The following is a 15,888-nucleotide window of genomic DNA, read 5'->3' on the forward strand; positions in this document are numbered from 1 at the left end:
CACTGTGAGTTTTGCTACCAAGTACCAGATTTCAGGTACTGAAAAAAAAGAGAAAAAGATGTAAAAGATAGGGCATTGGCTCTGTGGAAAACAGACATATACAGCCTTATATCAATGACTTTTCTTGCTGTGCCTCCCAGAACATAAGTTTCGGGGCTGCCTGTTGCCTGTGATTGGCCCTGTTTCTAAACAAACCTTCTTCGTGTATTTTATCCAGAGCTGATACACGCAGTTTTGTTATTTTCATTTCTTTTAAAGCAGTGAAAGGCATCACTGTCTACATTTGGGAGTGGGAGATTTTCTTTGTGGCTTTGCTGTACGTATGACTAGCACCTATGAAACAACAGGTTTGAAAACAAGCCACAAAGCCTTTAAGAAGTGGGTGTATAATGATATGCACCGTGTACAAAGAATATTTCTCACACCGTCCAAGCTAATGCTTAAAAAACCCTACCATTGAGGTAGGCCGGTGATGTGTTGCTAACATCACCTCAGAGCAAGGTAGATTTAGCTGAAGAACTTAAGTGACCAGATAAAAGCCATGCAATGAGTCAAGGCACAATTAGCGTGTCATGATTCATCACAGGTAGCCCAGCACCCAGAGAGCTGGCCTACACTCGTCTCCCACCTCAATCCTACTGCTGAGCGCTTAGTCCCACCCACCCAGCTGTCGTGCTAGTGTCTGTGGGAGTAATGTATATATCAGCACGTATGAAATCAAGGTGGTTTGGATGGCGTCCTCTCCTTTCGTTGTATCTCTCTCCAGCTCAGTAATGGGCAGAGTCAGAGCCTTACTGCATTTCAGCATCCTGTCATTTGAGGGAAAGGCTTTCAGAACTATATGCCAATTCCTCCGTACCATTTTTTACACTCCTGTGCATGATTTTCATGCAAGATTTTGAAAATGTCTTTAAATTAATTGTTTTTGTATTCTTTTATCTATTTGATTACTCTTTGAAGGCTCACTTTGATGTCTTCTTATGCAGTTCTTCCATGTAGGAATCTTTGCCCCTGTAAAAAATTCTATACCTCAGACAGGGAGAGATGTCCCTTCCTGCAGCCTCTGTACATCACATCTCCATAGAAAGGTCATCACATTGCTTGCGCAATTCACTCTACATGTGCAACTAAGAATGTGATTCCCTACATAAGGAGCAGCAGTTCATACTGTGTGGCCTTCTCAAAGGGTCAACTTTACCTAAGGATGCAATTTTACTATCATCAGTAAAGCTGGTCAGCGCTACCTGAACTTCTTCCCTATACCACATATTTTTAGCACTTGTAATACAAACTTTGATGTGCAATTAATTGCAGTTTAAAGCCTCTGTGGCTTTCAAGTATATGACTGGAAGGTATTGATCAGATTTCTACATAATTGGAATTTGCAGAGTCTGGCAGCAAAAAGGGAAGCTTAATTTTCATTAAGCCAGTCCCTAGATCCATGGCATTAAATGGGAATGTATGTTCTTGGGGACTGGCTTTTTCAGTCCTGAGCATAATGTGACTGTCTGGGCCTCCAGCAGCTATCTCAGCTCCAATAATACAGTATAACATCACCACACTTCACTGAAGTTCTGCTTTGTAAACACCACATGCAATATTTATTCATTTCTTTATACTTCAGCCTTCTTGTTACCACTTCATAGCCTATTAATAAATGTATCAGTTCTTCTGAATCGTTTTCTCCCAGCTCGGTGTCTGCAGATGACCTCAGGCTGCATAAAACCCCTTGCTAATTTGAGCAAGCCTCTCTGTGGCTTGCTTCCACTACAGAAGAGTTTATTAACTCTTGGATTTTTACTGGCTGCAGAAGCTATGTGGGTCAGTAGGAGAGAAGAAGTATTTCATTAACAAGCAAAAGAAGCAACTCTTCTTTGCCTTCTCTGTCCATCTCTTGTGCTGTGGCAGAAGACATGGCACGGGAGGTGGGACCCTTTCTTTATCCCAGGCACGCTGGGTACAAAGGTAACTCTAGCTGAGATTTAAGCAATACAGATAAAAGCCCAGTTCTTGGAACTAATGACTGGCCTAGCGACTGGGTAGCTCTGAAGGTTCTCAAAGCGCTTTCTGTTAAATCATTCAAACCAGACACCCTATAATTCCAAAAAAAAAACCAACCCCCAAACCCAAACAAGTAGATATCAAAGAAACATGAAACTTAAAAAATCCAGATTTCATCCAAACTTAAAAAAAAAATTAAAATTCTGTGTGTATAAAACATACCTCTCCCAAGAAAACAAGTGCATCTATTGAACCAAACATCAAATTAAATTCTCAAAATAAATATTAAGAGGCAGGTAAAAAACAAAGAGAACATGGTATTTCTTCATACAATGCATACTTGAGCTGTAAAACATTGTCATCTAGGAAATTGTAGATGGTAAATTTCAGTGGGTCCAAAACAAAAGGCCAAATTTGATGGACGAAAAATTTTTCTAGAGATAATATATATATATATGGACAAAAAGTCTAATTCAGATAGTCGTTGTGCCATAAAAAGTTAGACACAGGGAGGAAATTCACTATGCTGCACAGTCAGCATTTGTAGGGTACATCTTCAGGTCTTTTGCCAGGTGGTATTCAAGCAGTTTACACGTATTATTTCCAACAAAACGGTTAGAATAAAAGTTTTTACTAGGGATCAAATACATTTTCAGCATGTGGTTCTACTCACCTTTTACTTCCCATATAAGAGTAGGATCTATTGATTTACACAGTACTTTTATTTTCAATATATTTTCAGAGCTCAACTGTCCTATTTTAAACAGTACAATTCAATCCAACAGAAGAAAGTCCTGAGGTAAACTGACTTGTTTATATGTAATTTCTCAAGTTATCATTAGTGTTCTTTTTCTAAAATGTATTTGGCCTAACCAGTAAAATGCTTTATAGGTGCTTGGTAGGCCATAGGCACATTTTTGTAACACTTCAGTAAATGTTTTCTGCCTTCAGATTAAACCAATTGCTAGAATATTACTCCGCACTTTGGAAGTGCTGACTCAGAACTGCAGCCTGAAAAAATGTCTGTACACCTCATTCCTACCATTCATCCAGCCTGAACCAAACCCTCCCATCTGCAGCCTGCGCGTCAGAATGTCATTTTGCTGAATACCTTGAAGTAGGGAATCACATCTCCCCAGGAGCAGCCAGGGATGAAACTGCAGTCAAGCTCTTCCTGGGCTGCCTCCTTGATCTAAGTGAGGCATTTATCACCCTGAGCTGGGATTTTCCGCTGATGGCATGTCAACGCAGATGGAGCCCAAAGACAATAGACACCAGTAAATGTATGACATTTACTATGCGTTCCTTCTCTGAAAGTTTGCAGATTTTTTGAGGCGTGCCTGACTGTGACCATGCCCGTATGCTAAGTCCTGATCATTAATGCAAAAGGGAGTTTGCCATTCACTGGAGAGCAGGAATTAGGCCGGAGCCGAGCTGAAATGAAGGTGCCAGAAAGTATCATAACCACTCGCTAGAAATCTAGTGAAGATATGGTTAAATACCACACTTTTTAGAGCCCACTGTGCTGCACACTTAATTCCAGGTAGGTTCTGAACTCCTGTTCAGATATGTATTTGCAAACCAAATGCCCTGTCCCACGTCTCTCGATAGCCGTAAATACTCTGTCTTGCCTAACTGCTCTAACTACATTAATGTAAAAGTTAGATCACTCCTTATCAAGGTAGCAGTGGCACAAGCATAAGTAGCTGGAGGATAAGGATTTCCAACTGATACACTACGGACCTAACAATTTTCTCTCTGTTGCCCAAAACACAGCTCCTGAACCAAGCTGCAGAATGGAAGCTCCAGGCCAAAATGTTAAAGGAGCAAGAGACTGTCCTGCAGGCACAGGTGATGGTGATTGCATGGTGTGCTTTTGTTTCCTAGTTTCTAACCCATGAGGCATGTTCCAGAGAAAGTATCCAAACTAAACTGCAAGGTAATGCCTATACTGTGGCATGTAGGTTGATTAGCCTGGAAATGAAAATGCTCTGGGGAGACCTTCTTGTGTGTTGCCTTTCAGTACTTAAAGGGAAAGATGGAGACAGACTTTTTTTTCCAGGGCCTGTAGTTATAGGACAAGGGGTAACAGTTTTAAACTAAAATAGGGTAGATTTAGATTAGATATAAGGCAGAAATTCTTTACTGACAGAGTGTTGAGACACTGGAACCAGTTGCCAAGAGAAGTTGTAAATGCTCCACCATTGAAAGTGTTCAAGGTCAGGCTGGATGGGGTTTTGAGCAGCCTGGTCTAGTGAAAGATGTCCCTGCCCATGGCGAGGGGTTGGACTAGATGATCTTTAAGGTCCCTTCTGACCCAAAACACTCTGTGGTACTATGATTTATGAGTGTTCACAGTACTCAGCCACACAACAATGTGTGTGCCTTGACTTGATTATTCACTGTAACTACCCTTCAGGCCAGTTTCTATTCCAGCAAAGCACTAGAATACATACATATCATGAAACACGTTTAGCAGACTGGAACTGATGTGCTCATGTCCCTTTCTGGATTGGGGTGTGAAGGCAGCGTTTTCATTAACATTAGCAGAATTTCTGCTAAGGGGTTATACAAAGGGGCCTGTAGGATTTCAGTGTTTGGTTGGGATTTGAAACATTCAATAAAATAAAATCACTTGCCAAAATTACACTAAGAGTCAGTCTGGAGTGAATGGCAGTAAAAACAAGAAGCAGGCAGTACATATTACACTTTGAGATTTGGGCAGAGAGGAACCTTATGAAATTCAACAAGGGCAAGTGTAGGGTGCTGCACCTGGGGAGGAACAACCCCATGCACCAGTACAGGTTGGGGGTTGACCTGCTGGAGAGCAGCTCAGCTGAAAGAGACCTGGGAGTCCTGGTGGACAACAGGATGACCATGAGCCAGCAATGTGCCCTTGTGTCCAAGAAGGCCAATGGCATCCTGGGGTGCATCAAGAAGAGTGTGGCCAGCAGGTCGAGGGAGGTCATCCTCCCCCTCTACTCTGCCTTGGTGAGGCCGCACCTGGAGTACTGTGTCCAGTTCTGGGCTCCCTGGTTCAAGAAGGACAGGGAACTGCTGGAGAGGGTACAGCAAAGGGCTACCGAGATGATTAGGGGATTGGAACACCTCCCTTATGAAGAAAGACCGAGGGATTTGGGTCTCTTCAGTCTGGAAAAAAGACGACTGAGGGGGGACCTTATCAGCACTTACAAATACTTAAAGGGTGGGTGTCAGGAGGATGGGGCCAGGCTCTTTTCAGTGGTGCCTGGGGACAGGACAAGAGGTAACATGCACAAACTTGAGCATAGGAAGTTCAATCTGAACATGAGGAGGGACTTCTTTCTTTTGAGGGTGGCAGAGGCCTGGAACAGGCTGCCCAGAAAGGTGGTGGAGTCTCCAACTCTGGAGACATTCAAAACCCGCCTGGACGCGTTCCTGTGCAACCTGCTCTAGGTGACCCTGCTCTGGCAGGGGGGTTGGACTAGATGATCTCCAGAGGTCCCTTCCAACCCTATGGTTCTATGATTCTATGAGAGTAATGCAATAATTGACCTTGGATACCAGTGAGAACACTAGATGACATGCTGGACTTTCACATCAAAAAGAAAGAGCATCAGTAGATTTTCCTAGACTTATAGAAACAGTCATTTAGATTTATCTTCTTTGACCTGTCTGTAAGAAAGCTCCCCCCCAGCAGAGCTTTGGCAGGGGGTGTCAGTCCTTCAGCCCCTCTGCAGCTGCCCATCTTCTCACCTATCAAGAAGTCCTCTCCCAGCCCTTGCTCACAGCTAATGTTGCTGGTAAGTTGTTCCAGCTCTGCCCTCACAGATGGTCTGATTCCTACCTGTTGAGCAGTCAAGAAAGGCTCGCATTAAACTGATAACCTGGAAACGTGCTAAGAGGGGTTTGGTCCTTTACATGTTTTTTCAAAGGCTAAGTATATCACATAAACTGTTGCTGACACCAGTTTGACAGGTTTTGCAATCAAACCTCAAAGGCCTCCAGCTGAGTCTGTCCTGACTGCAAACCTGCTCCCAATTTTCTCAGAGTGGTTTTAATTAAACTTTTATGTTAAACCAGAAAGACTTTGTACGCAGGCAGACCTCTGTAGACAGTTTAATGAAACGGAAGGTATTGATAAAAGCTAGAATATATTAAGCACCCATTTGAAATGGTAAAATTGTTTTTAGAAAAATTCAGTCAAGCAAGCCTGCAAAGGCATTGATAATATATGTGGCCCTTGCAGACTTGCGTCGATGAAAATTAAATGATTCACTCGCTGAAATGAAACACGCAGTTAGGCGTTCTGCTCAAGTGTGAGAGCTCTGTCCCTTACACAGCAGCCTCCATTTGGAATTACAGGGAATAATACCATTATTATTGTCATTGGTAGTAGTAGTAGTAGTATGGTAGCACTGAAGGGCCCCCCCCATGGACCAGATGCCATTGTACAAGGTGTTGTCCAAGCGCAGAAGAGCATAAAGAGCGCCTTGATGCAAACAGCACAAAACAACAAATAGATATTAACAGAGGAACAGCTGCATGGAAATCATGAGAAGACATTCTCATAATTTGATATGAGATCTCATAATCTCATATGAGATTAGGAGAAGCCATAGTATAGCCCTCACTGCCTGCTACAGCGAGTGAGATACCACTCTATTTTAGAGGAGGTGATGAACACCCAGCGCTTCCTTGAGCTGGAAGAAATCAGGGGACATCAGGTTCGTGCCAGCCTGCCTGTCTCTGGGTGGCACAGTGCGCCTGAGATGGCCAAATCTGTCCCTCCGAATGGTGACAGGAATCTGGCACCAGCTGAGGGAATACACCCAAACCACGGTGGTGCTTCCGAGGACGCTGCACGCCCTCCCCAGGCATGTCGCTTAGGCGGACTTTTTTAGCTTCCTGCTTTGAAACAAAGTGAGAAGATAAAAGTCAGCCGAGGCCTTTAATTTTTGGTAGCCGGTGTAGTGCAACCACTGGGCTACGGCATCCGAGAAGAACATAACAGGGCCAAAGAGGTGTCCTCGCTGCAGCACCCTCCCAGCATGGCGATGGGGAGATGCCCCCACTTCCCGAAGCCTTGCACTTACAAGTTCTCACCTGGCATCAGCGCTGCCTCCGCTCTCCCTGCCCCTGCCACCGGGGGAGCTGGACGGGTGGTGGGCAGCAGCGAGGGGGTCCTCACCTCCCAAACCAAGGAGCACGAGTGCATGGTGCTGCTGAGAGACAGCTCTCACAGCCTGTTCCCAGCCACTATGAAAACATTCATTTATTATTCAAATTTAAATTGCAGAAGCTATTCTTGGTGCTATGGTACCGCCTAGGGCCCCAGCTGAGAGCAGAGCTTGCCCTGTTCAAACCTGAAAGATTTTTAATCCAATTAAAAAAATAGGCAAAAGTTGAAGGGGAAAAGCAGAGACAGAGAACTGAGGCGAGTTTTTTTAAGACAACGGCTCTGGGCTAGGAGCCCCATTTTGCTGGCTCCCACCCCTGTTCCCTCACCTGGCTTTGAGATGTTCAGGCATTTCTCCTTACAGCCATGACGTCTATTCCAAATGTCTCACTTGGTGCCAGTGTCCCACTTACGCTGTGACACTCAGGCTGCTACAAGAGATCCCTCTGGGTTTCTGTTTGTGCGTAGGTCACAGCTCTGGCTACAGCCTTGTATAAATACACACATTCAAGCTTCACGTCAGCTAGCTCCGATATTGGCACCACAGAGCTCTGCACGGATTAATTTCCCCTGCCTTCACCCAGCTGGGCAGGGAAGGGCTGCAGCCAGTGCAGCCATATTCACGGCCACCGAGACACCGCCTACCGCGTTTAAACTGAGCTCGGCCGTATCCACACCACACTGCAATTATGGCCACAGCATCTTCCAGGGGTCATCATAACAACTAACCAGAATGAACATGAATCATAATATAACTGTATTAAACCCACCCCACCACCAGCAACATTTTCTGCATCTTCTTTTCCTCAGTAACTGAACAGTACTCTCAGGGGAGGGTGCATGTCGGCTGGCATCACACAAAATCAAAACTCCTAGCTAACCGTTCCCTCAGCTCCCCACCGGGGCGGAGAAGGCAGCCAGCCTCCAGCCAGACGCCTGGATACTGCAGGCTGCTCTTGAACCTCCCGTTGCCCTGCGCCCACCCTGCCTCTGCCACTGCGTGTTATGCCAATAGCTCTTTTTCAAACCAGGGCTGCCAGGCTGGGCAGATGAAGTGTTCGATCACCTAAACGCTGCTGGGGGTGCTCTGGCACCAGAAGGAAGTGGCTGAGTTGGAGTTGGTCTTCTTTTCCAAAGAGCAGATAATGGTGCTTTATCTGTATAGCATCCTGCATGATTTTGGAGCTTTGGAAGTGCTTTGCCACTCAGAAGGAAAAAAAAAAAAAAAAAAAAAGAAAAGAAGACAGAAAAAGCAGAAACTAAGATATTCTTACAGAACAATTTTTTCGAAAACATCCACAGGTTTTAGGTATGAAAATATGTCTTACTGACAAAATACAGCCACAGATGAACTTTCATGTGGCTACCATGTATAAAGTGGTAGCAAAATATGGAGCCCTAATTGCCTTAAAAGCTGGCACATAGCAACAAATCTTTCTTCTGCTCAGCACCGTGAAGTGAAGTGAAGCTGGCAGAAGAGGCTGGCAGGGGATTATTTTCTCTGCCTTTACTGGCCTTGCCCGCGGCTGCAGTCCACACACAGGCTACAAAACAGAGCTGACAAGGTGCCCTCTCAGCTCACTGAAGCCACAATGCAGGGATGCAGCTTGAAGGAATCCAGTGCAGGAGATCAGGGTGGTGTGAAGCAAAGGGTGGCCTTTGCTCAGTGATGGGGCTACCCCGAGTGCCAGATAACATAGGAAAGGAGCAGCGATGCTCTTCTTCTGCAGTGGGGTCCAGGGAAGCACATGAAGTGCTGCCTGGTGCAGCTCCTGCCTGAGCCACCGAGTGGGGACTGGAAAGATGGAAGAGAGGAAACTGTGGCTGCAGTGTGATGTGGGGATGCCTCTCCCCAAACTCGTTTGGACATCAGAAGCAGCGTAGCCGGGGCAGCACCCAGCTCCCAGCCCCCAGCCTGACTTGTTGGGTAATCAAGAAGGCAGGTAATCAGCTGGGCAGCCAGGCTGTATCGAGCTCCTCCGCTAAAGCCTGCCAGAGCTTATGCCCTCAGGTTGAAGTTGGAGTTTGGAGAGGTCTGCATTGCGAAGCATTGCTTAGAGCTCAGGCAGAGTTCTGGCTCCACCCTTGGCATAATCCCACTGCCTGGTCCTGAACAGCATCAGTGGTCAGGCCAGCTCAGGTTAGTCCCTGCCCATGGACATGGCCCAGGGTTCACATCATCATTTTCCATTCTGTAGGTCATCCTAGCAGTCCTTCCCTGTAGGTGTCAGCCACAATGTATACAGAAAAGAAGTATACAGGCTTGCGAGGAAAGGCAGGGACTGGAAATGTTTGTGGGCTTTAATGCTGTCCTCTTGAAGTCCCCATGGAGTTACCTAGGGAAATGTTTTTAGAAGTCTCCACTTCTAGGGAATTCTTCTGCTTCTGGGCACCCCATAGAGACACCATAGCTGCGACATTCAGGAGAATACGGCACCCATAATTCCCAGGTCTTTTTAAAATCACTGGCCTGGGTCTTTCTATTCTTCCTCAGTTTACCTTTCTGCAACAGAGGAATCATAATAGTTTGCAACCTTAAAAAGATGCAGAGATTTTCAGTTCTCTGATGTTTGTGCTTCATGGTCTCCAAACAGAAGCTAATTTCCATGTCCAAACACAATTTTATTATCTTCTACCAAAGTAGAAGTTCACCATCCTGGAGACTGAAATTACTGTGATTATTTTTTTCCCTGTTAATGCAGATCACGCTCTACTCTGAAAGGTTTGAAGAATTTCAGAAAACATTGACCAAAAGCAATGAAGTGTTTGCCACGTTCAAACAGGAGATGGAGAAAGTGAGTAGCAGCTCATACCTGAACTCCGTGCTTGAGACTCCCCTTTTAGATTTTGATATTTCTCACTGCAATGATTTTATCTGGGATGGGGACATTTCTGCACATTTTGGAGAACAATCTCATCAACATCCAAATAAGATCTGGGGCACACTTGGCCACAGTGACTGTAGCTTAGACTTCAGCACTGCAAGCTGAACATTTCACTCTCCCTTTCAGCTAAAACTGAAATTGCCTTGAAGAACAAACATTTTACATAAAACCTAATGTGTTGGTTGGGTACAGACCCCTCAGAGACACCAAAGGGGGAGTCTCGAGCTGCTTTTATCAACCCGTGTCTCCAGGAGTGCCCACGACCCTCCTGGATGACTGACACTGGTACACAAAGGTTGACACAGGCTACGTGTCTTCCTACTGGAGTGTGTGGAAAGAGCTGAAGCCCACCAACACCTGCCCACCACTAAGCCAAAGTGACTGTCCCCTTGCAGCTGGCGTACTTGTTTCCTGTAATGAATGGGAATCAAAAAAATAAACACACCCGCTTTCATAATAAACAGTGTTCCACGCTGCCACCAGGGCCCAAAATCCTGGTGCTCTGATCCAGGCAACCTCTAGTGATCTTCACAGAGTTCAGCCTGCAGGAAACCAAAGGGAAAGACAGTGCTGTATAGCTAGCAGCGTGTGTTGGTGGTAGCATAGAGGGGACTAATCGAGAGGGAACTTCCTTGGCAGTGCTGACTCAGAAGATAAAAGCCCCTCTTTAACCTCCCAACAACGCAACACTGCGGTCTTCGTAAAGAGACAAACAGAATAATGACATCTTTCATGGCCTTTTGCTTTTGTGATAGTTTGTACTCTGGAAGTTATCTATATTTTTACACACATAATCAACTGGTCCTACTTTAGGACTACAGACTGGAGGCTGAAAGTTACATGGCAGCTACTTAAAACCAAATGCATCTTTTAACATAAATTATTACTTAGCAGGGCCACTACAGCTGCTGGTAGCAGCATTATGAGTACAGCCAAAGACATAATAAAAGGGCTGCCCTAATTTAATCTGCAGCATGGAATTCCTGTTGTGATTCAGCTTTTCCTCTTCCTTCTATAGATGACAAAGAAAATGAAGAAGTTGGAAAAGGATACTGCTACCTGGAAATCCAGGTTTGAGAACTGCAACAGAGCGTTACTGGACATGATTGAAGAGGTGAGTGGTCTTTTTCTTCTCAGGATGCACCTCTTCCCCCACATAATGCTTTAACTAGGAGATGACATGACCTGAAACCACCAAAAGCCAATAAAAAATTTGTTCTTGAAACTAAGGGTCTTTTTTTTTCAAGCTACATTGATAATTAGGTGTCTTAAAAAAAAAAAAAAAAAAAGACAAAAATCCCAACTGCTAGAGCTTTTAGATTGTGCAGAGACATTCATTACGTCCACGAGAAACTGAATTATGTAACTGTGAATTTTAAGTGCTCTAAAAATGTGTGATTGTTAATGCTCTTGCATAGGAGAAAATTGGCATTAGTTCACTTCATGTTACTTTCTTTCTGCATAAGAGCATCTACCCAGGGAATTAATGTGCTCTAGCTAATGAACTTTAAATTCATGCCTTTTGTTGACTTCCTGTGTAAGCAAACTCTAAGAGCCAAAAGCAAGTACTGTGGCTCACCACAGTTTTAAACATGCCGTCACGGGGGCATTGCAGGGGAAATTCATAAGCATGTTGGAACTCGGTCAAATAAGATAAGAGGCTACCTGAAGTATCTCCCTAAACTTACACTGAACTTAGACCAGGTCTTTTTGGTTAGCTTTGTAGCTCTGTGCTACTGCTATTTCTACTGGCTTCTGCATCTCTGGTTTCCTCACTGGGTGTAGAAGCAAGAAAATGTTCCAATTCAGGCTGCTCTCACAGAACCTAGAAGCAAAATAAATAAAAAATATAATACAGCTAGTTTTCCCCCAAATTCACACCCATGAAGTCCAGGTAGGTTTTTGGATGCTTATCTGTATGGACATTCACTATGTTTTTCCATCTCTATATCACCAGGTATCCCTGCAAATATTTTTGAGTGAAATTGATCTGAATCTGTATGTAGAATGCTAATATACACTAGTAACAGGTGTGAATTTCCTCTTGAAGCTTCAGTACAAAAGACCATGGTTATTGCACAGCAGTTGGTGAAAGCCAGCTACCTGGCAGAGTCCAGTGAGGGCTGCCTAGATCTCAAATTGTTTCCTAATTGCCCGTTCCACCAATGAATTGCATGCACCCAAACTCAGTCTGCACCTTTCTCTGATGTCTTTGACCACAGAAAGCCTTGAGGTCCAAGGAATATGAGTGCTTCGCGCTGAAAATCCAGAGGTTAGAGAACCTTTGCCGGGCTCTGCAGGAAGAGAGGAATGAATTGTACAAAAAAATAAAGCAAGCACAGTTCTCTGAAGAGGTGAATGGAAATGGCATCTTAGAAGAAGAAGACGACGCTGATACGAGCCCTTCCTCCTCTGAGCAGGCGAGCATTGCGCTGTGTGCCACTGACAAGAGCATGCTGAAGGAGCTGGCTGAAGCTTTCAGGGTGTCCCACAAGGCAGAGGAGTCCCTCCCAAGCAACAGCAGCAACCCAGAGACCTGTGACGCTCAAACATGCAACGCCGTCTGGGTGCCAGAGCTCCCTTCTCCTCTCACCCCACGCTCAGAGGCCGGGAATCGCTGTGAGCAGCCCGGCAGGAGCACACCAACGCCCACTGAACACGTGCCAGCACCCACTGGGAGCCCGCCAGTGCCCACTGGAAATACAGCAACGCCCACCGAGAGCGTGCCAAAGCCCACCGAAAGCCTGCCCGCGCTCCCAGAAAGGGTGCCAACACCCACAGAAAGTGCGCCAATACCTCCTGAGAGTGTGCCAGTGCCCACTGGGAATGCGCCAGAACCCATCGAAAGCATGCCAGCAACCCCTGAAAACGTGCCAACACCCCCACAAAACATGCCCACTCCCCTTGGGAACATGCCAGTACCCACAAAAAGTGCACCAAAAGCTGCAGAATGTGTGGATGACCCAGCGGAGCGGTCTGTCCAAGGTCAGTCCGCAGAGCAAATGGGGTACACAGACATGGAAGCAGTGGACTGAAGACACTGGTGTGTCCAGTCTTGTCTTCTACAAACCACAGCTCTACTTTGTCCTCTAAATCGATACCTTTTTTTTTTTTTTAAAGAAACAAAAAGTGGGTGCCAAAACATACTCACATATCTGTAGGCAAATGTAATGCACTTCTTTTTGCTACCACTATCCAGTAATAACGGGTCTGCAAATTTTGCTGTCCTTCATCTGCTTGAAGCATAATATTTTCTTAATGACAGAAAAATACAACTAAATTACAGGATCTTTTTTCCCAGGCACAATGAGTCATCTCATTCAGCAAAATAATTTTAAAATATTGAAGTTTCATGTTTCAAAAATCATTGCAATTCACATACACTTGTTTAAAGAGTCATAATTAATTGTATCTATTTGTTATGACGTTGCATAAAAGATGGCCTACTGGGACATGTAGTGATTTTAATAAATGAGGTGAAAGGAATCTATAATTGTAATGTAAAATAGCAAAACCATTGATGTGGTCAGCCATATCCAAGAAGAGGTGCAATAACAAAAGATGAATTTTTGTATAAGTAAACTACTGCCCACTACTTGGCCTGAACACCCACAAGCCTTAACTTGAATTGATCTTTTCTGCTTAGGGCTCTAAAAGGGGTTTTTCTTTCAACAGAACTAGAAGGGAGGGAAGAAGATCTTTTCTAGATTCCTCATGAAATGACTGAAAACAATAGCAATTTCCAAACTGATGGCAATTCCCAAGGCAGTGGTCACAACCCTCTTTCCGCATCCAACAGAAACCTGCTAGTTTGTGATACTGTTTGGGATCATGAGCCCAACAGAGGGACTCACGGCTGTTTCCAGCTCACAAATGAGGTCACAAGTTCAGAAGCTGGTTGCAGATGTTGGCTTCTAGGCCAGGAACAAAAAGCAGAGTGGAGCTACGCTAGAAGGTACTAGGATGTATTCCAGAAGATACCCGTGAGATCATGCTTCCAGACTGTCCCATCTCTCCCAGTCACAGCCACATGAACCTCTTCACCACAGCTTCCTCCTGGCCCTGCTGCATGTGCTGATGCTCCCAGGAGAAGGGCGAGCCCACTTACCTGTCACCCTGTTCATTGGAGTACAGCACAAGTAAATAGCCCAGAAGCAAACAGGTACCAGGAAAGCAGGAATCCCTCTCACAAATACCTTCGGGGACAGGCTACATTCTCATCCCCTCTCTTGTCTAACCGGCTCTTCCCGTCTGCCTGACAACACATCACTGCTTGATAACGTAGCCACCTTGTCAGAAACTGGTTGATTCTGGCACCAAGAACAAAGGTAAAGAACGAAGGGGGCAAGGGAGGGTACCTACACCGACAGCTGTACGATCTCAAGCAAGGAGAGCAAGAAGGCTTTTGGACGGAGGTTGAAAAAAACCTGTTGGCATATTTCCTGTTTCTCATCCCCTTCCTTCGAATTCAGTCTAGGCGTTTTGGAGTCTGAGCTAGATAGCTTAAGAATTTGAAAAGGGCAATTAAACAAGATGTCCAGAGGCTGGAAAGGGAAATGTTACAATAAAACCAACCCCTGTTTATAGACAAATCCCAAGAAGCCCCTGAAGACAAAGTGACTCATTCAAGATGAAGTTGAAATACAGGTGAACCAAGAGAAAAGGTGCCACCTTTGGCAGACCATGGGAGACTGTGGTCACAGAGTCCTTCTGGCACATCATCCTCCAAAAGCGGGGTTTGACTCTGCTTGCTGCCAATGTGGTCCGCACCCTGGTTGCATATGTCTGTGTCTGCACTGCTTCGTCCAGCCTTTTTGAGAGCTAACTGTTGGAGTATATAGAGCCTGATTTGCAAAAGTTTGGTTTGATACGGCCTTACAACTAGCTATTATGGCTACAGTTTTCAAATGTGGATGCCTTACGTTAGATACCAAGACTGACGGGATTTATTCCATATCTTTAATCACCTGAAAGTAGATCATTCAAGTCTTAGTTACCTTAAGCTCCTTTTATAAGCACTGGAGAACAATAGGCAATTTTTGAGGACAAGTCATCTCATGATAAGACAGTCATCCAAGATGGAAGAAATTACTTTCTCTCTGAAGATGCCATTTCTCTTCACTGATTCTAGAGCCAGCCTAAGACATCTAGCTTAAATTTATATGTATATTACTAGGTGTGTAAATTAGGCAAAATGAATCCCATCAAACATTCAGATTCAAAGGCCTAAGTGAGTGGCCATCATCTCAAAAAACCAAGCCCCTTCTGTGCCTGTGAAAATCATAGAATCACAGAATCATTTTGGTTGGAAAAGACCTTTAAGATCACCAAGTCCAACCGTTAACCCAGCACTGCCAAGTTACCACTGAACCATGTCCCTCAGCACCACATCTACACGTCTTTTGAATACCTCCAGGGATGGTGACTCAACCACTTCCCTGGGCAGCCTAAATCAATGTTAACCTATAACAAATCCTTACCCTAAGATAGAAAGTTATACTCACCTGATTTACTTTTTTTAGTTTCCATTGACTTGAGTCTGTAGAAACCTAGTTTCCATTACAAGTACAAGTTTTGTTTGTTGTTAGGGTGACTTAAAATTAATGCAATTTATATACCTGTTAATGTGGGGTTTTTTTCCTTTCTTGGTCTTGTTTGATTCTGTTGCCATTTTAGTAATTACCTGCATGAAACCAACTTCTTTTTCTTCAAGTAGGCCCTTAGAATGCCTTTAATTTATACATTCAAATATTCAATTACATAATAATAATGATGATCAACATGGCCTTGCAACTTTAACTTGGTTCCATTTTGCATAATCATTACGGTCACATCTTTAGTTAT

At 44.5% G+C, this 15,888-nt stretch overlaps 1 protein-coding gene across 2 annotated transcripts in view; it reads left to right on the forward strand.

The window, feature by feature from the left end:
• TXLNB (taxilin beta) overlaps positions 1-15,824 on the forward strand; it is a 38,519-nt gene extending 22,695 nt beyond the window's left edge. Inside the window, exons 7-11 of one of the 2 annotated variants that reach the window (XM_063329463.1) lie at positions 3,778-3,852; positions 9,862-9,954; positions 11,063-11,158; positions 12,267-13,029; positions 13,720-15,824. In XM_063329463.1, coding sequence (XP_063185533.1) covers positions 3,778-3,852; positions 9,862-9,954; positions 11,063-11,158; positions 12,267-13,029; positions 13,720-13,751 — 1,059 coding nt within the window. In that variant the 3' untranslated portion in view covers positions 13,752-15,824. Of the gene's footprint in view, positions 1-3,777; positions 3,853-9,861; positions 9,955-11,062; positions 11,159-12,266 lie in introns of both variants that reach the window. The other variant, XM_063329462.1, reaches the window with a different exon arrangement.
• The last annotated feature ends 64 nt before the right edge of the window (positions 15,825-15,888 follow it).

This window comes from Chroicocephalus ridibundus, chromosome 3, assembly GCF_963924245.1.
Source record: "Chroicocephalus ridibundus chromosome 3, bChrRid1.1, whole genome shotgun sequence".
NCBI classification, from domain to species: domain Eukaryota; kingdom Metazoa; phylum Chordata; class Aves; order Charadriiformes; family Laridae; genus Chroicocephalus; species Chroicocephalus ridibundus.